We start from the raw sequence: 21,772 nt of genomic DNA on the forward strand, positions 1-21,772 counted from the left end.
GATATCCTCCTCTACCTCCTAATTTAATTATTACAGTATCATCAATGTATAATGTTCATGTACATCAGTGTCTGTTTATCCTATTTTTTAGGCTGACGTCTGACTGCCCTTGGTTTAGATAATGAGCTAGGATAGATCCTGTGAAAGTGTTTGTCATCATAAAAGCAAATTGGTAACAGTTTTGTACACTGTTGTACTTTTTAAAAATAGTCATCGCTTTAATAGAAGTATCAGTAATAATAGCTATAACATCCTTACATCTTAGGTATACACACAAATAAATCTACATACAGTACATATGCGCACCTTTAATAGAAGTGTAAGCAGTAATTTCACGCTGGTCATGTATTCCAACAGTATGATTAGTTACCCTTTGTGTTCTACACTTGATAGCGCACACTGTTTTGCTCTGTGTCATTGTTGCATGACATTCCATTTGGCACACAGTTTATTTTTAGATACAAGACTATCAAAGTGCTTTTTTGTTCTTAGTGGGACTGTCAGTGCTCTTGAACAAGGAGTCATATTACCACAAGAACTTTGTTGAAACAAGGAAGAAATATTGAACAAATGGGGAACTATAAATCCAGACCAACCCAAACTTGCACTGGTAATTAAACTTTCTACTTTAAAAGAAATATACTATAAATGCATTATCAAAACAATCTTTTCTAATTTACTTTGAAGCTCAAATGCCATTTTCTTGGTTTTTTCTTAATAGTCTTGCTGAAAAATAGTACAGCAGAAATATGACTTCCTTTAAATTTGAAAGGCAGGGGGATACCAAAATATTAACAGGTTTTTCCATCATTCAAAGATCATGTTCAGATAAATTTGTGTGTCTATTTAATTGACATTTCATGAAAAAACATATGTCTTCATTCTGTTCTCTCAAGACAGAAAATGAAACAATTACTAACTATCAACTAAAAATCTCTGTTTTATGCTTTCATCTAAAATCATTTCCAAAGAAAGCAATCTAAAAAATTACTGCATATATACAAGAAAATATATACCTTGATAAAATTCTTATATAAAGTATAATGACCAAATTCTCTATCCTGGAGAGCTTTTCAAGTCTGTTTGAAGGGTATTTTAAATCAAGACACTTATATGACCCTCTTGCACCCTTTTTCTTTTAGACGAATGGAAAAAAAAAGGTTAGTGAATCATATGCTATAATCATTGAAAGATTAGAAGATGATCTATTAATCAAAGAAAAAGAACTTGCTGAACTAAAGCATGTTTTCAGGTAAGTAAATAGACAACAAATGAACTAATTCTCTTTCATTTTTATTGGTTTAATGGAACATGCTTAACATCTCACTGCCTTGGACATTGTAATATATTGTTACGGTTGTTGTGGCTGCTGTATTCTAATTTGCCAGACTGCAAATTATGCACATTTCATTTCTGTTTTGTGTAAAATATGAACTAGGTGCTTAAACATTTTAAATTACAATCATTTTATATGCTGGTTAATCTGCTGCCATACTGCAGAATTAATGTAATTTGTAATTTGTTGTGGTACCAGAACTGTCTGACAGAGAAAACTAAACTACAATCCCAGAATTCCATAGCACTGAGCCATGGTAGCTAAAGTGGTATCAAACTGGATTATTTCCACAGTGCAGATGCAGCCTTAGCTGAACACTAGGCACCTATATGAATCTGGTTACTAGATTTGAATTGTGGGTACAAGCTATTCAGTTTGACCTTTGGTATGACCTGCTATGTGTGGTGTCATGGAAATGTATATTTCATTTTTTTTTAAAAAAAAGGTAATCCAGTGATGTGAAGAAAGTGACCAGATATGATAGGTGGAAACAATATATTTTCTACAGCAAATTTTAAAGCACCCTAATGTTTCAATTACATACAGTAGTTAGGGGTTGATGCTTGATCTTATAGAAAAAATGTAGTGTAGTGTGGAGTATAACTATAAAATTGGCTGCACCAAGAGCACTGGAAGGGACATATTGACTCTTTCTTTTCAGGCTAGTTTTTGGATTCATAATTACCCAATAATATTCCTTATTTCTATTACGGGTTGCATATGCACCTTGCTTGTCATAAAACGATGAGAGGATGGTGTGGTTGGTTATACAGTAGAAACAGCTATTGCTGAGACATCGTGATCTCAGACGCAGGACCTGGGGCAATGATAGCGGGGGGTGAGCTTGAGTCAAAAATGGTGTTCAGTGTTGTTTCTGTGGGAGATTCTAGATGTAACATCTACAATGGGGATTTAGTATGGAAATGAGAGGGACGAGTGTGTTTATAAAATATAATGGATGAGAATTAAGCCCACCATGAATTTGAAATTTTGCACAGTTTAATAAAGCGAAGTTAATGCTTGCTATTCAGTTCTGACAATGCAAGTCTATGGACTGGATCTAAGTTTTTTAGTAAAGGTTTTGTGAATTTTAACTATTGAAGCCAGGATTTCTGAATTTAGTATCCTGCCATTTGTCACAATTTCTCACCATGTATAAGGAGAGCACTTAAACATCTTTTTTTAAAATACTATCTTGCTTTAGCCTTATTGTAAGCTGCCTTGAGTTCCATGTTAGGAGAAAGGTGAGTTATAAATTAAATAAATAACTTTACAGATACACAGGTGAGGTTAGGTTTGTAAAAGTACCCCATAGAAATTGTTTGTACTCGTTCACTCCATCAGGTCAATCTACCATTGCTTTTGCTGACACTCATTGGAGAACAACTTGGACAAGTCCCACTCAATGCTCCCCCTGCCAGGAGCCTACTTCCTTAGAAGCACAGTTACCATGTGACCTCCTCCTCCTCCTAGTCCTCATAACTATCATTGCCTGCTTGTCTGCCAGACAAAGTCTTTTTCAAAATAATATTTTTATTAGGATCATATAATACAGAATAAAAGTATAATATAGAGAACAGTATGAAGAAAGAAAAAAGTGAGTAAGAAATCACAATAAAGAAATAAGAGTGACTTCCAATCTTTTCTTCAGCTGCTATATCCCAATCCTAATTAAGCCTCCTCTATCTAAAAATACAAAAATTCATATCCTTCTGTAATCTATCAATATTTTATTAGTACACACTTAAAGTAAAAATTACCATACTAAATATTGCCTTATAAAGAATTAATACAAGGTTAGGCTTCAAGGATCTATGCATTGTTAATAAATACTAATAACTAATTCAATTGAAACAAAATGTTTCTCTACTCTTCACGTTTCAAAGAATAGGCTTCATTAATGACTATCTTCACTTCCGTAAAATTTAATATTTAAACATTAAAATTAACAATTGGAAAATCTATTATCTACATTTTATAGCTACAGTTTTCCCCATACTATAATCTTATCTTAAAACTTAATATACTTTGTTAAAATGAATTCTTTTCTCCTCTTAAATCAAACAGTAACACATGCTTAATAATATTTTTAATAATAACATTTTATTTTTCATCTCATTAAGATTAATGCATAAATCTATCTCCTATCAGTGCCATTTTAACCATGAACGTTATTTAATATATATGATACCTTAATCATAATGCAAGGTTCCTCTTCACAAAAAAATGGCAAAATGCAAACTGAGGCAAACTTCCCACAGGTACAGTTTTGCTATCATTTTCCACAACTATCCCCCACCGGCTCTCAACCACCTCAGTAATCAATTGCCTGTATTTTCTCCCAATCTTATCCCTGATCTTTTTCATCGCAGCTTCAGCATTCTCACTCATGATTTTACTATTTGCAATATTTTCTGTCATTGTAGCATAATCTTCATCCACACAGTTACAGGAAACTTCCTCTTTATTCCACATCATTGTTTCACTACCTCTGAAATATCCATTCAAAAATTTAACTTCAGATTCATCATCTGATATCAGCACCAAAATATTTTTCCTTTTCTTTTCCATTGTCTTGCAATATATTTTGTAATTCCTCAGCATCTAAATCCTAGAATCCCACTCTTCTACTCCACATTCCTCAGACTGCTCAAAACCTTCAGTCTCATTTTGTATTCTGATCTCACCATCAAGGCCCTTTGACCTGGCTCTTATTATTCTTATTTGTCTTATTTTATTAAGCACTCTAGAGAAAAAAAAAGCCTGTGCTGGGCTCCAAAGGGTGCCCTCTCCATTTTTTTTTTTTTGAAACACAAACATTTCTCCACATTCAGAACTGCAGTGCCAAAAACAAGAGCCAATCCTATCAAGTCGTGTTGTTGCACTTGTTCTTATTTCAAATTCAGTACTTCCTTGTGTCAAAACAAATACAGTTTCTCATGATATCTCCATTTTATAATCTGTACATAATAAATCCATATTGGTTTATGATAGAAATCTAGTAGAAAACAAATCCACAGATCTTTTAAATATCCTTGTTGCTTACTCCTTTGATCACTGCAAGCTTTGTTTTTTCTATCTAAACTTTTGGCTGATAAGGAATACAGGCAAAATAAAATGTTACAGAAAGTCTGAGAACAGATGGATGGGAAAAGTCAGCTTATCCCTGGGTTCCCCAGTTTGTAAGTAGAACCCATTGACCACACTGTTGGCTCCCACAATGGCCTGGCAACTGATGCGTAGTCTGGACCACTCCCCTTCTGCTGAGAGGAAGGACCCACCATAACAGAATATTTGCAATTACAAGCCACATTGTGCCATTATTTTTTTCTGATTCCACTATAGATGCATGTGCATGAGTCCATGGATTCTCTGCCAGCAGCTCCAATCACTCTGTGCCACCCAGCCATCAGCCCATTGGATATCCCATACATGACCCAATATTTTTGCCTTTTTTATTTAACACTTAGAGCTAATGTGTTATAGTGGTTTGAGTGTTGGATTGTGACTCTGGAGATCAGAGTTCAGTCCCCTGCTCAGCCATGGAAACCCACTGGGTGATCTTAGTTAAGTCACACTCTTAGCCCTAGAAAACCCTGTGATAGGCTTACCTTAGTGTATCCTAAGTGTTAAATAAAGAAGGCAAACATGTCGAGTCCAGTGTCTATAAAGAGCTGCTTTCCAGCCCTACAGGCATTGCAGATGGCAGCCAGGCCTTATGATGGTAAAACCCAGTCCCGTCCCCCACTTCTAGGGTTGCCATAATTCTCTACACAATGTAGGACAAAATTTAGACCAAAATACAGGACAATTGTAGGATAAAATTTAGCCCAAAATGAAGGACATTTAAGAAAAATGCAGGACCTTAAATGTCCTACATTTTGGGCTAAATTTTATCCCACAATTGTCCTATATTTTGGTCTAAATTTTGTCCTACTTTTTGTCCCAGTTTTTAGGAGAGAATTATGGCAACCCTACCCGCTTCCCACATTTTACCAACCACTTTGTGTAATTTCCACAGCAACTGCTAGATGCTAGGGCCCTGTGAGAAATCCCTTCGATCTTCCAAAGATCCAGGTACATATGCTGTTGACCAGACCCTACCTCCAGTTGATTTAAAAGCCATCACCACTTCTTTCCCTGTGAAGCCCTGCAAAAAGGGGAAGCTTCAGCCCACCATCTTCCTCAGAATCCTCATCTGTAGGACAGAAATTCAATGAGCAACTGGGCAGTGGCATCTTTCTCCATACCACGAGCACTCTCTGAATCAGACCAACAGAAGGCTAAACAAATAGACTGCAAATGTGAGTAAGAGATTCAGAGATCTCTCATCAGTGAGAGTGTGCACAGTCAGCAGGTATGTAGTGGCAGTTGTTGTTATTGTTTGCCTTCAAGTCATTTCTTGCCAAGAAAGTGACCATATCATGGTTTGTTTGTTTTTTGGCAAGTTTCTTCAGAAAAGGTTTTCTATTGCTAGGCTCTGACGAAGAGAGAATATGACTTGTCTAAACTCACTCAAGAGATGTACATGGCTGAGCTATGATTCAAACCCTGGTCTGCAGAATCATAGTCCAAGACCCCAACCACTACATCAAACTGGTTCTCGCAATGGCACTAGCCATTGATGAAACCCACCATGGTCTAGAATGCCATGGTTCCCAAACTCTGGTCCTCTGGGTGTTTTTGGTGTCTCCCAGAAGTGCCAGCTAGTTTGGCCAACAGCCAAGGATTCTGGGACCTGAGGTCGAAGACATCTGGAGAACCCAAGTTTGGGAACCACTGGACTAGAAACAGATAGGCAGATAATAAAAACACAAATCATCAGATTTTGTTTGTTGTAAGTTGACAATCTTAAAGGTGTTACAGAAGAATCAAACTTGCCCACAGGCTGGAGGTTGACATCTCCCGTATTCATATGACTGATCCACAGCATTAGATACATGAATGTAATTATGCAAACTGGCTGTTCCACTGAGCACTCCTCTATGTCTCATCTGGCCATTGATGCTGAACAATAATTACCCTTACCCTCTTTGTCAGGAACAGCAAAAACGTCCCTGAGCTTCCATGAAATGAAAATCACTCAGTGCAAATCTTGTTACTGTCTTTTCTTAATTACAGTACAGCTTTTAAAGATTACATTGTGGAATATTCAGAAGAGGGATAAGAGGTTCACAGACAGAGACAGGTTGTGGTTTTTAAAAAAGAAAAAGAAAAGAAAAGAAAACCCAAAAATTAGCCTCTTGCCAAATTGGCAACATATTTAAAAATCCTACTTACAGTTTGAAAAATGACTTGCTCTAAACTTTTCAAAAACATACCCCTTATCAGAAAGTAATTTTGGACACATTGCAAGCTGCAGCAATTTTCTATGCCAAATTTACACTTCATTCTCAAATGCAAGTGCTGAATAAAATCTTGCTACAGTTTTAATTATTGCTCCTTCTTTTGCTTCACATTCCAGTCCTAAATCATGGTAGAGGAAAAAGAAGGGGGGAAAGTGTCCGGTCAAATTACTTGTAATATTATAAATGTGTTGTTTATGTGTATATTTAGTTGTTGAGGAAAATCTTGATGACTACATATTTACTCTGCCAGTTTTATGTATTTTTATTAATGAAATCTCTTTCGCTCTCCCTGTCATCCAGTCCTGGAAACGAGGTCAGCGAGCACCAATAATGAATCATAAAACTGCAGATTCTGTAACTTTTTTTTTAGTATATGCTGCATTTTTTACTAAAATATGTTTGTATCAGGTGCAAATACCTCATATCATTTTTTAACGAGGCAGCGTAGCTATTTATCCTATTTGAGGGGCATCATATTAGAAATGCATTAGCCATAATGGCTTTATTTTAATTACTCACTTTATCCACATACATCCTTAGGAGACACCATGAAATTATTAGACTGTATTAAAATGTGCCATGGCATTCCAGAAAGTGTAGGAGAAAAATTAAAAAATAAATTGACTTTTGAATATTCCAATACTGAAGTGGCATTCGATGGCTGGAGAGTCTGACATGGACACATGTGGCACAATTAGTACAGAGACTGTAAAAAAATTGGGAAAATTGCATCTCCCTCTTAAGGGCTGATGTAGCTTAAAATGAAGCACTTTTAATTGCACATATGAAAAATGGAAGTGCTGTACTTCATACTAATGGCACATAATAATGGAAGGTCTACAAATGTTTCTAAATGTGGTATAAAAAAAACTAAAATTCCAATATTTCAAAAGCAAAGTGTAGAAATAACACTCTGAAAGTCCCTTCTTTTGATCCTCCTCTGCACATCTCATTTAAGAGAAACCATTACATTCTTTATCTATAAATATTCAGCTGGTGAGGTTGCAGGGGTTTCTAACACTGTCAGAAATATATCAGAAATAGCCACATCTGGATATTTGGAGACTACTCAGTTAGGTATGAACCAGAATCTTGCTACACAAACTGACCCTTTATCAAACTGCCTGGATCCAGAGCCAGTGTATTGTAGTAGACTTGGTTTCTGGTAGACTAGGGTTGAAATTCCTACTTGGCCATGAAAGCTCACTAGATGGCCTTGGGCAAGTCACACACTCTCTGCCTCAAAGGAAGGCAATGACAAGTCCATCTCCCACTGGACAAATGTTGCAAACAAAACAAAACAAAGCCCACAATTACAATTTCACCCTTGGATTGTCATAACTAGGAAACAAGGTGAAGGAACACAAAAACAACAAGCTATAACAAGCTTCCAGAGCTGAAAAAGAATGAGTTAATTGCAATTTAGGTGTCATTAATTTGCTTTTGGAATAACGTGGGCTGCTGCCACACTGCAGAATTAATACATTTTGAATTCCACTTTACCTGTCATAGCTCCATCCTGAGATGTGTAGTTTGTTGTGGCACTAGAACTCTCTAACAGGGAAGGCTAAATATCTCACAAAACTACATATGGAGAGGCATTGGCAAAGTGGAATATTCAGAGCAGCCAATTGGAGTCAGCCTGGCAAAAAGGTGGGGGGCTGCCTGATGAGTGGCTATAAAAAGGAAGAGGAGCCATTAAGAGAGAAGGAGCGTGTCAACAACTGCCAGAGGAGCAGATAAGAGTTTAGCCTTAGTAAGATTCAGATTCCCATGTAAGAGAAGAAAGATTTGAAAAGGAGAAATGAAGTCCAGTGATATTAGAAGAGTGTGTTCTGTTGGAAGAAAGTCAATGAGGGAACTGGAACAAAGCCACTTTGTAACAACTGCAGTGATTTATATATATTGTAATAACAAGCTTGAGAACCAACTACCTAGAAAGATACTATCATAAGTTCTGCAGTAAACGTTATTTTCTTCTTGTATGGAAATGAAGTAGCAAATCCAGTTTTAACCAAAGGATTTTGTATTTGAATTGACATTCTCACATATCTATGGTGTGTGTGTGTGTGTGTGTGTGTGTGTCTGGCTTCTATTCCACCAAAAGCATCTGAGGAAGCAGACTGAAGTCTATGAGAGCTGATGCTGCTACCTTCTTTCTTTTAGTTAGTCTCAAAGGTGCTACAAGATCTCTCTACACAGTGATTCTACAGACTAACACGGCTATATCTTTGAATTATTTTCTTCTTTTTCACTAAGAGTGGCCTGAAGTGATGTATGTATTACATGAAAACACACTACCAAGAATATTAAAAACACTTAATAGTAGAGACACTTCAGTCAGTGGGAGGACCAAGGATTAGAGAGATAGTTTTGGGGGAAAGGAAGTCACAAACTATTTAGGTTACAACAAGAGAAGAATTGTGTCTAAGCCGGTGAATTTATGTAGATCCTCTGTGGTCCTTATTTTTGTTTTCTATATGTTCAGCAAGAAGTCTGCCTTTGTACTTTCTTCCTTGACCTTCCTTAGTAATTGTTCCAAGTCCATGATGTTTCCCATTAGTAGTATAGTGTCTTCCATATATCTTAAATTGTTGATATGTCTTCCTCCTAACTTCACTCCTCCTTCTTCTGAGTCTAGTCTAAACTTGCTCTTCATATTCAGCATACAAGTTGAAGAAGTAGGATGATACAATGTCAGCTTGCCTGCCCACCTTGCCAATCAGAGAACTATTCTGTTTTTTTATATTCTGTTTAACAATAGCCTCTTGTCCGACCTACTGATTTCTCATCAGGACTACCAAATGCAGTGGCACTCCCATGTCTTTAAGAGCATTCCATAGCTTTTCATGATTAGGCAGTCAAAGGCTTTGCTATAATCTATGCAACACATGCTGATTTTCTTTTGGAATTCCTTGGTGCAGTTTGAATGTTTGCAGTGTGGTCCCTAGTGCCTTTGTCTTTCCTGAACTCTACTTATACCTTTGGGATTTCTCTCTCCATATATGATTGGAGTCTATGTTGCAGAATTTTAAGCATAATTTTGCTTGTGTGGGAAATTAATGCTATGGTCCTATAGTTGCTGCAGTCTTCTCTCTCTCTCTCTCTCTCCCTCCCTTCCTCCCTCCCTCCCTCCCTCCCTCCCTCCCTCGTGTGTGTGTGTGTGGATGAGGATGAATATTGATTTTTTTTCCCAGTCTGTTGATCATAATTTTGTTTTACATATTTGTTGGCATATTTTAGTTAACACAGGAGTTGATCCTGTTTGTATGGATTGTATCAATTGAACTGGAATATCATCTATTCCTAGTCATTTATTCTTCCCAAGTTCTCTTATTGTAGTTCCACCTCACTTTCTAGAATTTGGTATTCATCTTCTTATGTTTCTAAATTCCATGCTTCTTCATTCCATGTGTCATTCTTTTTTCCATCTCTTTTATGTAGCTCTTCTGTGTATTACAACCAACATCTTTTTATTTCTTCTTGGTCTTGTAATTTGTTCCTCTTCTAATCAAAAGCATCCAGCCTTTGGTTTGAACTGTCCTTTGAGTTCTCTTATCTTGTGGAAGAGATCTTTCATTTTTCCTTTTCTGTTATTCTCTTCTGTTTCTCTGCACTGACTATTATAGTAGTCCTCTTTATCCTTGCACCCTAGTTGTTGAACACTTGCATTCATGTTTCTGTATTGTTCTGTCTCTCTTTTGTTTTGCTTCTCTTCTTTCTTTGACTGCTTGAAGTCTTTCCTCTGTTATCCATTATTAAAATGAACTGTTTTAGGTATTTTGAGAAATGGGCAAGTAAAGACTTACTGCAATAATAATAGCAAGAAAATGCATGCGGTGACCTTGAGACTATCACTGATACTGCTAACCTTTTAAAAGTAACTTTTCAAACTCTGTAAAACCCAGTCTCCTAAATTATATATCAGGGTGGGCAACTTTTATACTTTGATATACATTTAATGAATTCTCATATACATCATGCAGTGACCCTTTTTTCCTTAATCTCCTTTATCTCAAAGTGAGGTGGCAACCTATATAATGAGCATATGACAAATGGGGCACATTTTGCAAGTAACTATGACATCTAAATATCATCTGTGAATGTGTCATCAGTGTCAGTGGAGCTGAGGTTATTATATGCCTAATATGTACTGTAAAATGTGATTTAGTCTGAAATTATTTAGTAGTTAATTGAAAAAAGTCCCTTTGTCCTAGGTGATTACTTTACTCTAAACCTGCTTGTTCAGCAGCAACAGTTTCAGAAAGCTAAATAAAGCATGTCCCTGAAAAGTCCTAACTGATAGGTTGTATTGATATAGTATTTTACCATCACCAGCACTTGAAGCAGTTATTGTTCTGAGTTCTGAGCATAACACACATGAGCCTTATGCTCATGTGCTCCTTTCTCTTTTCTTCTCTCACGTGGTGGAAATAAGACATTCAGAGGTTGTCTTTCTACTTCTTGATAATTAGTCTGTTGCACCATCAGGACCCAGAATGTGAACTAATGAAACCCATTAGTTTCAGTAAGCTAGCTTCAGAAACGATGGAAATAGGCCATAGTAAATGTTAGTTTGTCACCCCAGATCATATGACTACCATTAACTAAAAGTGATAGTAAAAGCTTCTGAATTCCTCTTTGTGACTGTTTGAGAGAAAGAGATGGGAAGACCTGCAGATTATTCTGCTCTGCATGTCACATTAAATCAGTGGTGGGCAACTATCAAACATTGGGGAGGGGTGTTAACCCACAAGGGTCCTTGGGGATCTACTTGCCACCCCAAAATAAAACAAATATTTAAGAATTATGCACACACATGCACACCTACCTATACAGACATGGGCACACGCTCACCTAAGGAGTTTGGAAGATAACTGTGCCATGTTCTCTCCACCAATACCACCTCAGCTATTGAAAGACCATGATAGAATAGGCCTTTTAAAAAAAGGATGGGGAAATAGTAACTGGAAGTTACTTGTGGGTGTTTTTTTGACAGGATGTGACTCAGAGATGTTGAGGGCATATTGAGGCAAAACTCAGGCTACAGAGATAGAACATGTGGCACTTGGATCACACTTTCTCCATCCCTGTATAGGATTGTATAGAAGAGAGCATTTCAGCAGGTACTGCTTGTCACATAACCATGTAACAAGGAACACCTTTTGAAATTCCCTCTTCTACGCAACCATTATACGCAACCATTATATAGATATAGAAACCCTCTCCAATTTTTACTCTGGCAATCCTACCTGCAAGTAAATTATAGTTTGGCAAGATGTCCAAACATAGCCACTGTTTTCCAAGATGCCCTTCCCCAGATGCAGGGAAGGTTTTTAGGTTGGGCTTCCTCCCAATATACTATTTTTTCTATATGCAGAAAGAACATTCAGACATATAAATCCCTCCAGTTGAAATCTGATGTGGCACATTCAAGAGAAAGCTGTATCATGCAACATTTTTGTTGTTCTTAGCTGTGTTCAAGTTAACATACTCCATGTAAGACCAGTTTGTCCAGCTCAAAAAAGGGAGCAAATAAAAAGTACAGGGGAAAAAAGTGGAAACAAGAGCTATGACCAACTGAGCATAGAAGAAGTTTTATTTGAAAAACAAAGGAGTGGTTTTGGGAGGGAGGTTGTTGCTGTTGTGTGCCTTCAGTCATTTCTGACTTAAGTGACCCTAATTTGAAGCTATCACAGGGTTTTCTTGGCAAGATTCAGAAAGGGTTTGGCATTGCCTTTCTCTGACGATGAGAGACTGTGACTTCCTCAAGGTCACCCAGTGGCTTTCCACAGCTCAGTGGACATTCGAGCCATGGTCTTCCAGAGTTCTAGGCCAACACTAAAGCACTACACTATTCTATGTCTGTCTGAGGAGGAAAAACTGAGGGAAATTTATAATAAAATGGACTTCAAAGTAAAAACTAGAATCTGCACAAGCCTAATTTTAGGGGGAAATCACAGTAAATTCTTACTTTTTCAAATGTTTTCCTCAATGAGAGATAGTATGCTAAAATATTAAATCTGTTGTCATGTATAAAATATTTTTCTTTTCCTTTTTTTCAGCTCTGATGAAGCCTTCAGCAAAGTTAATTTGAATTATCGTACAGAAAATGGGCTGTCTCTTCTGCATTTGTGTTGTATTTGTGAAGGTATGGTTTTCAGCCTGGATGCTTTATAACCCTCTTATTGGCATATTTAATGATTTTGATTCTTTGTAATAAACATCAGGACTGTTATTATTTTTTAAATCTGTTTGTCTCTGGCAGCATTCTTGTTCAATCATACATAGGCATTAAGTGGAATGCATTTTGTTTACTGTAAAAAGTGGCTTAACACTCTTGGATGAGATTTATAAAATGAAATGATTATATTACACAATAATAACTGTTGTCCTAAGGCGAGAAGGGGAACACATTTCAAAAAGTAACTAGAATAACTCATGTTTCAAAGATTGTGGAGTTGGAATTTTAAAAAGTAACATTTTCATAATCTGGGATAACATCACCATTGTATCTGCTACATTTCATTGTTTCAGTACAATGATAAATGAGAATGTCCAGTTGATCTCAGTAGGCGCTGACTCTGACTAAGCATTTGTAGGTCTGGGATGAAAATATGTGACTACAAGTATTTAATTTTTGTTATTATGCAGGTAATAAATCACACATTAGGACTCTCATGCTGAAAGGATTGCGTCCATCTAGGCTGACAAGAAATGGATTTACAGCTTTGCATTTAGCAGCTTACAAGGTACATGGTGTTTAATTAATTAATTATTCTGTTTGACAAATGTTCTTTCACATTTTCTGTCTCTGCTCTACTAAGCTTCCAGAGCTTAGTGTTTGGTACTAGCATGGCCATAAGCTTGGTGCCAGTGTGGGAAAAATACAGTTATCAGGGACTTCTGGCTTAAGGCTACAGTCCAGACTGGGCAACTACCTGAGGTCTAGACACCATAAACACCCCACACCTCAAAAAGCCAACTGTATCCATCACGTTTTTATATTCAAATGCCCCCCACATCATGTAGGGGACATAAGATGAGCAATCTGCCATGGTTTTTCCCCCTTTGGGTTGTTTTAGGCCAAAGAGATGCCTTTTGTGAAGTAAACTGGTAATTTCCATATGCCACCCATATGTTACTTTCCCCACCCCAACCATAGGTAACAGGGAGAAATTCTTCCTTATGTTCTTCCCTCCACTAATATTAGAGCAGCAGCAAGATAAGAAAGAGCAAGTGTGGAGTGGAAGAATATAAACGGGACAGAGAGGAGCCAAGTTCTTCTATGGATAGGTTAGAAAGGAGTTTGGGGTTATAATACTTATCTCATATTTGAAAGAACCATGACACAATCCATATCCCAAGCATGGACAGTTTTCACTTTTGTTCACTACTATCACAAGCAAAACATATGGTATGTACTTTGCACTTGAATGTTTGGAATAAATCTCAGAAGGTGATGTGAGAAGCGCTTCTTTATTAGGCATGCCCATGAGAAGTTTGTGATGTTTCATTTTCATTATTGGAAATTGTCTGGGCTGCTAGTTAATTGAGAGTAAAATATAAAATGTGACTGTATCCATAACTGTTTTAAATATTTCAGCTACTCTATTCCTTTGAATTTAATACCATGTTATGAAGGCTCATAGGAAGTTTGTAGCATTGTTAGCTGAGAGGTTTTATTAGTAGAATCCAAAATTCAAAGGGACCTATTGAAACTGATTAGTTTTTCTTTGACATATTTTCAGAACTGTTTATTCAAACAATCAGGATGTTGTTCCTGTAGAGGAAGTGGTTGGGAGACTGTGTCAGGTGAAATATATTAAGGGCATATTTAAGAAAGTAGTGGATCCTTCAAGGTTTTTCTAGAAGGATATTTTTCGTATATGGACACATCTGTGGCAAAGTTTCATGGAGAGGGTTATCTGCTATGTAATAATACAATTTATATTATACAAAGTCTTACTGGCCTGTTACAGACTGCCAAAATAAAGCTGCTTCGGGTCTCTTTGGAGGTAGGCTGTTTAAATGATGCATACACCCTAAGAATCCGGAAGCTGCACCAAAGCTGCACTCCAGTGCTTAGGAATGGAGTGTGGCTTTGGCATGACCTCCGGACTCTGAGGACCCATGCATCATTTAAATAGCATACCTCCAAAGAGACCCAAAGCAGCTTTATTTTGGCAGTCTGTAACAGGCCACTATTTGTCCATCTAGCTCAGAGGACTGTCTTCATTGACTGGCATTGGCTCTCCAGAGTATCCTGGAGTCCTTTCCGGACCTGCCAGGAGATGCAAAAGATTGCATCAGGACTTCTCACATGCAAAATAGGTTCTTTGCCACTGATATTCCTAACAATGATTTCTAAATAATTATGTCACTATTCACATTTCAGGACAATGCAGAACTTTTAACAGCCTTATTGCACAGTGGAGCTGACATCCAGCAAGTTGGCTATGGAGCACTTACAGCTCTCCATATTGCTACAATAGCTGGTCACCATGAGGTATGTTTGCTCATTTGTATGGACTGCAACAATTAGAGTCAAAAGCAAGATAGATCTGAAAGATATTCCTGGATAGGATGAAGGGGCAGGAAGTCTTGCCATGTACTAAGGAGATTTATCTTTCATTTATGGATTTTTGTGGCATTTTGGAAATGTTATTGAGGTGGAGTTGTGGTTTTTAAAGAAAATAAATCTGCACATTTGGAAACTGAGACATGACAGCTTAAAAATCATGACTCTTCTAACTCTTCTCTTCTAACTACAGCCTTTGTGATTTCTAATTTGGGGATTACAAATTAGTCGAGCAAGTAGAATTATCATCTTTTGTGCCCAATATGTGGGCAAGAGTAGTTTCATTATGCACAGGGTATGGTTAGATGCTTCTTTAGCAATTAGCATCATAAGCATTTAGTGTGAAATATTTAGTTTGCACCTGTATATCTGTAGAGGAAGTATCCTTCACAGAGTTCAAACCATGCATAATCTTTCACCTTGAGTAGCAGAATTTTTGTATTGTTCTATAAATTAGCACAATTTTTGATTGTTCTATGAACTTCTGGAGGAAAATGTACCGTATATACCCATGTAGAAGTCAACCAAGTCAAGGGCAGATTTGGGGGCCAAAATTATGGATTTTTATATTGCCTGTGGATGAGCCGAAAGAAAAACCTAGGGGCATATAGCAAAGAATGTAAAGGATGAAGCAAACGAAAACAGTGCTCATCATAAAGGCTAGATGGATGAGATGGGAACTACAATAAACACTGGCTGTGTAATGTGTATGGGAAGTGACCAGATATGGATGGGGCTAAGTAAACATGCACATGCCACAAAGAATGAAAGACAAAGCAAAGAAAATACAGACTGTGTTAAGAGTGATTATAGCCTTCAAGTTTAATGAGATAACATTGTCTGATTTTAACCCCAGAAAGCTGAAAAACACAAATATATTATTCAAACCCTTCATTGTCTGATTCCTCATTGCTGGAATAACATTGCTGGAAACACCTTTTCTAAGTACAGTGGCAAAAGGTGAGAGGTTAATTCATCCAGGAGAACCTAAAGGAAGCACCAAGCTCCTCTCTACTTTTGGTACTTCTTTGAGGGGAAGCACTAAAGAGCCATCACTGCACCATTTTTCCACTCAGGGATTCAAAAAGGCCAGAAGTGGACCTGCAGTGGAAAGAATAGAGAGAATCAGTGCTTCTTTTAGGTTAATAATAATAATAATAATAATAAAATTTTATTTATATACCGCCCTTCTAAAAGATCGAAGTGCGCGGGGCGGATTGTACGGAGGTTCTCTTGGGATAGACTAAGCTCTCACATTTTGCCACTCTTCTAAGAGAAGGGGTAGTTCCTTTTATTTATGGCTAAATGGCTAATCTATAGACAAATTAACCATTTAGCCATAGCAATACAGGTTATGAATAAAGCTTAGTGTATATACTTCTGCAATTGAAAAATTGACAGAAAAAACATGGGTTCACTTATCCATGTGTCAATGTAAGTACTGTACCTTAACTCTTATTAAAAAGTACAGTACTTACATTGACCCATGGATAAGTCAAGCTGTGTTTTTTCTGTCAATTTTTCAAGCAAAATTTCTTGGCTTATATAGAAGTATATATGTTATGCTTCATTCATAGCCTGTATTGCTAAGGGTAAATGGCTAATTTGTCTCTGGGCCAAGGACAGATGCAGTAGACAAGAGACACAATGAACATTTGCAGGGTCTTACATACCATTAAAAAATGTCCCCTCAGTTTCAGATTGTAGCTTCCACCATAGCACAGGTTGCATCATAGAGACGTGCACAAACCTTGCTTCTCCATTCATTTTTGTCTAAATATACAGAAAAGAAAGCAGTTTATAGCAAGAGAATATATATATATATATACACACACACACACACACACACATTCCACTGCATGGTTTTTTTAATTATTATAGTTGTCCCTGCAAGCCCTGCTCTGTAAATGTCACAGTCAGTTTCTCATGTTTACAGTATTGTGCAGTAACCTGCACCCATGTCATGTTGTTACTGATTTTAAATGGATTATTTTGTTATCATGAACGAAAGGATCCATGGAACAGCAAAACAACCATGGGAAGATGCATTTTGAAGATAAATGTGCAGTACACCTTCCCCCATAACTCCTCATAATACCTACTGGAACAATGTGACCTCTGAGGAACTGTATGACCTGAGTTCTCCTTAAGGATTCTGCCCTTCTCTTAAGATTTCCTATGTGAATTTCCTGTAAAGCACTTAGATCCAAAATCTTATTAAAATTCACTTTTAGTTATGAACCTTTTATCCCTACTCATACCACTTAGGCCTCATTTCAGTCACTTCACACACCAGCTCATTTCTTGTTGCCTTGGAAATGCTTTGTTTCAGTCTGTGTTTTTTTAAAAAAAAATATTTCTGAAAGTGTTTAATGTTATAAACAGAATTGCTTTCATAATGAAGGGTTCACAGTTGTAAATATAATCTTAAATGCACTATTATTTTGTTCATAAATCTTTGGGATAAATCAGTCAGCAAAAATAGCAAGAGTTGCTTTTGTTCTAAAACTGCTGTCTGACATCACTAATGGACTGGAGGAGGTGAAGAAAGTCAATCTTAATCCAGAAAAAGAAGTGTTCCTGGTCACTCAAAAAGTTAGAAGGAAACAGGGATTGAACCTGTACTAGAGGTATTAGACTTCCCCTGAAGATGTAGGTTTACCGTTTAAGGTTTCTGGATTCAGTCCTGAGCCTGGATTCTCAGGATTATGCACAGGCCAGGAGTTCATAGCACAGTTAAACCTAGGTTACCATCATCCTAGAGATGCAGATTTGGCTGCAGTGCTATATGTTTTAATTGTGTCCCATTTTAATTACTGTAATTTACAAAATTAAAAATGGATTCTATACATGCACAAATAGAATTAGTTATTTTTTTTAAAAAAAATACCAATTGTTACTTTTTTTTAAAAAAATACCATTGGTATTTATTACCAATTCTTTTTGGGGGGGATGCAGGGGGTAACAATTGCAGAAATTCAAGATTAACGATATCTGTTAACGTTATGATTGTCTTACAAGAAAAACACTGAATTGCAAACAATAGAGGACAGAAGAAGAAAATGTCAGTGATAGTAGAACACTAAAATAATCATAAAAGAGATAGACAGTTAATGAATAAATAAAACCAAGAAGTGTTAAGTAGAAAGTTGATGTGTGTTATATGTGTTGTTTTTTGCCATGTCATTATGATACATTATGTTATATTTGTTATGATTTAATGGTTTTAAAAATGAATGTTATATCAATGAATAAATATAATATGAAAAACTCTTTAAGTTTAAACTTCATTTTAAAAAAAGATACTTTAGAAACCAGAGAATAAGGACTCGCAAGGGAAGATAGAGTATTGAAGTTTTCCCTTTCTTCAGGAATCTGCAGGGAAAGAAGCAGTGGAGGTTTTTAACCAACTGGAGGTAAGCTCCAGTTGGCAATTTATCTTCCTAAAATCAAGGGAAGATCAAAGGGATTGCCCAGAGGGCCCCATTACCCAACAGTTGTTGTGGAAACACAAGAAGCAGTTAGCAAATCTATGTGGAGGGACTGGGATTTATCACCATGCCCAACTGTCATCTGCAAAGCCTGAAGGGCCAGAAATTCTTTGTGGACAATTGATCCAAAATCTTTGCTTTCTTTGTTTAACATCTGATCTTTAGATCTTGTTTTTTAACATCTCGATTAAAGAAATCCCGGGATATCTTTCCCTTTTGTAAACTGCTCTTTTTTTTTTTTTTAGACGAAGGAAAGATGTGGTTAGCATTTTATTTTGGATGTATTTTCTTTATTGGTGTAATAAAATTGGAAATAACAAAGTCTGCAAGGATCAAAAGAGTTAGCAATGACAATATTTGAAAGATTTATTGATTTTGTTTTATATCGCATATAATTAATTTGGCTTTATTAAGTCTGGATACAAAAAAAGGAGACATTGGGAGAAACTTTATTTGTTTTGACAAAAGGAGGCACTGGATTGCACCCCCCCCCCCCCCCCCCCCCCACACCAACCCAACACCTGATAAGATTGGCTTTAGATATGGAGAAATGTCTGTGTTCCAAAAGAGGAGAGGAGGCACCCCTTGTAACTCAGCACAATAAACTGTTTTTCAAACAGTGCTTAAAAACTAAGAGAAATAACATTGATAATAGCTAGGTCAAAGGCCCTTGATTGTAAAGTTGGGATATAAAATGACACTGAATATTTTGAACAATCTGAGGACTGTGAAGAGGATTTCGTGGTGGTGATATCAGATAGGGAGATGGATAGGCAATCAGATAAGCAATCAGGTTGAGTATCTGGAGGGAGATGCCATAGGCTATGCAGTGCAGATGTGGGATGAAGACATTTCTTGTAAACAGATGGCTGAAGATCAGGCTATGATGACAGAGGATTTTGGAGGTGTGAAGATTATGAATGAGAAGACTAAAACTATCTTTTAAAAAGAATTAAATTAGGGGGAAAGACTGGCAATTGATCATTGAGCAGGTTGAGATTGGGTGAGAGGATGGTTGTGGAAAACTGTACCAAAGGCATGTGTTGTTAACTATGAGGGGTTTGCCTCAGTTTGTATTTTTCAGTTCTGGGAGGGGGAGTTGTGTCAAGATTACGATATAATACAGATTAAATAAAATTTAAATGGTGCTGATATGGGCTTGATTTATGTATTAATCTTAATGAGGTGATCAATAAAAATATGCTACAGTTTGTTTTAAAAGAAAAAAAACCTTTGGTCTTCATGAAGTAATGGAGTTGCCTACTGGTTAGTTTTAATATTAATTTTCAGGGATGTATAATATAAACATAGGCCCAAAACTGATGGGCCAAAAGTGCCGCCTTCTGGCCGATCCAGGGTCCTGGCATTCAGATGTCACACACCTCCAGATCAGGCTGAAGCTGTGCCTAAGGCAGCTCAAACCCATCTGCAAAAGGAGCACAAAAAAGCACTCCTTGCTGGTGATCCATCACAAACTGTGTCAGGGGGGTGACGTTGGGACCATGGCGTATGGTCACCATGGTCCCACATCGCTCAGGGCACTCTCACAGCAGGAGTGGCCAGAGGTCATTCTAAGCCACCCGTCTGCTTGAGGCCTAAGTAAGATTTAAATGGTTTAAATGGTGCTGATAGCAAAGTGAAAATAATCATTGATGATATTTATTATTTGAATTCTGAAGTATGTTGAAATACTTTGTTTAAATGGAATTAGTTATTATTACTAATTATCATTAGTGGATAGATATTGGAAAGCTAATTTTGGATTAACGCTTTGTACAACAATTACTTAGGGGCTGTACAGACTGGCCAAAAGGGCTGACGTTGGGGTGAAGTGGGGGCATGGTGACTGCACGCCGCATGACCTGATTCCACCTCCAAAGTGGCATCACACCACGCGCCTGATCAAACAGTGGGTGGCGTCATGACATTTTTTTGTCACAGCATTTAAACATGCTTTGTCAAAGAAATGGGAAGAGCCATGCGACACAAGGGTGCACTTTTTCTGGGCCAAGAAGAAGCGGCATTTTGCCACTTCTTATTGGCCCAGAAAAATGCCGGATCGGGGCTCCAGTATGTGGTTGCTGTGACCCCGATCTGGCGTGCAAAGGGGCGGCAGCAAACTGCTTCTTCAGGGCAGTCTATTTCGCCTCTTGGTTTTGTAACTTTTACTTTATCTCTGTACTAATGAAATATTGATAGACTATAGAAAAAAGTATACCTTTGTTTTTTCAGATGGAGGAAACTTAGTTAAAATTAGGATATAGCAGCTGAAGAAAAGACTGAAAGTCATTTTATGTCTTTTTGTTATCTTATTTCTTTATTCATTTCTCTTGCTTTCTTGCTTTTATATGTAGATTATTTTTTTCTATTATGCTTTATTTTATACTATATAATTCCAATAAAAAGTATTTTAAAAATAAATCTGAGCATAAACTGTGTGTTACAGACAGTAAACAGAACATGAAAGGTGCATTGGACTTTTTAAAATATATACAAATGGTTGAAATGAAAATTCTTAAAAATAGGGTGACATTTCAAAGCCTTTCATCACAATTTGATTTTATCCTTTAAAGACAAATTTGAATTTTTTTTCAGGATGAAGTTTTTTGTGTATATAAAAATAGAGCAGATGAACCTAAGACATATTGTTCCTTTTACTGTACTACATAAAATTCAGAGATATAGCCATGTTAGTCTGGAGTATCAGTATGCAAAGATATCTTGTAGTACCTTTGAAACTAACTGAGTGAGAGAAGTTGATAGGATGAGCTTTCATAGACTTTGGTCTTCTTCCTTGGATGCATGAAGCGTCCTATGCAAAGATGTGCTATCATAAGACACCAGTTTCATAAACATATGATAAATTTACACAAAAGCAGTTGCATTTCCCACTGAAAATTGGTGAATTTAGACTAGTTTGAGCACTGTTGGCCTTTCAGGGAGATTCTGGCAGCTGTAGTCCAAATGAAGTCTCTTTCCCCAGCTCTCTGTGCAATTGGAGATGGTAAACAGGATA

The 21,772-nt window shown here is 36.9% G+C and overlaps 1 protein-coding gene across 1 annotated transcript in view; it reads left to right on the top strand.

Moving 5' to 3' along the window:
* Positions 1 to 533: 533 nt before the first annotated feature.
* The window catches only part of LOC121928795 (serine/threonine-protein kinase TNNI3K-like), a 206,469-nt gene continuing 185,230 nt past the window's right edge, over positions 534 to 21,772 (top strand). Inside the window, 6 exon segments of the mRNA XM_042464007.1 lie at positions 534 to 610; positions 1,143 to 1,150; positions 1,152 to 1,252; positions 12,750 to 12,835; positions 13,339 to 13,436; positions 15,083 to 15,193. Of these exon segments, the coding sequence (XP_042319941.1) occupies positions 571 to 610; positions 1,143 to 1,150; positions 1,152 to 1,252; positions 12,750 to 12,835; positions 13,339 to 13,436; positions 15,083 to 15,193 (444 nt within the window). The 5' untranslated portion in view covers positions 534 to 570.

Source organism: Sceloporus undulatus, chromosome 4 (genome assembly GCF_019175285.1).
Source record: "Sceloporus undulatus isolate JIND9_A2432 ecotype Alabama chromosome 4, SceUnd_v1.1, whole genome shotgun sequence".
Lineage (NCBI taxonomy): Eukaryota > Metazoa > Chordata > Lepidosauria > Squamata > Phrynosomatidae > Sceloporus > Sceloporus undulatus.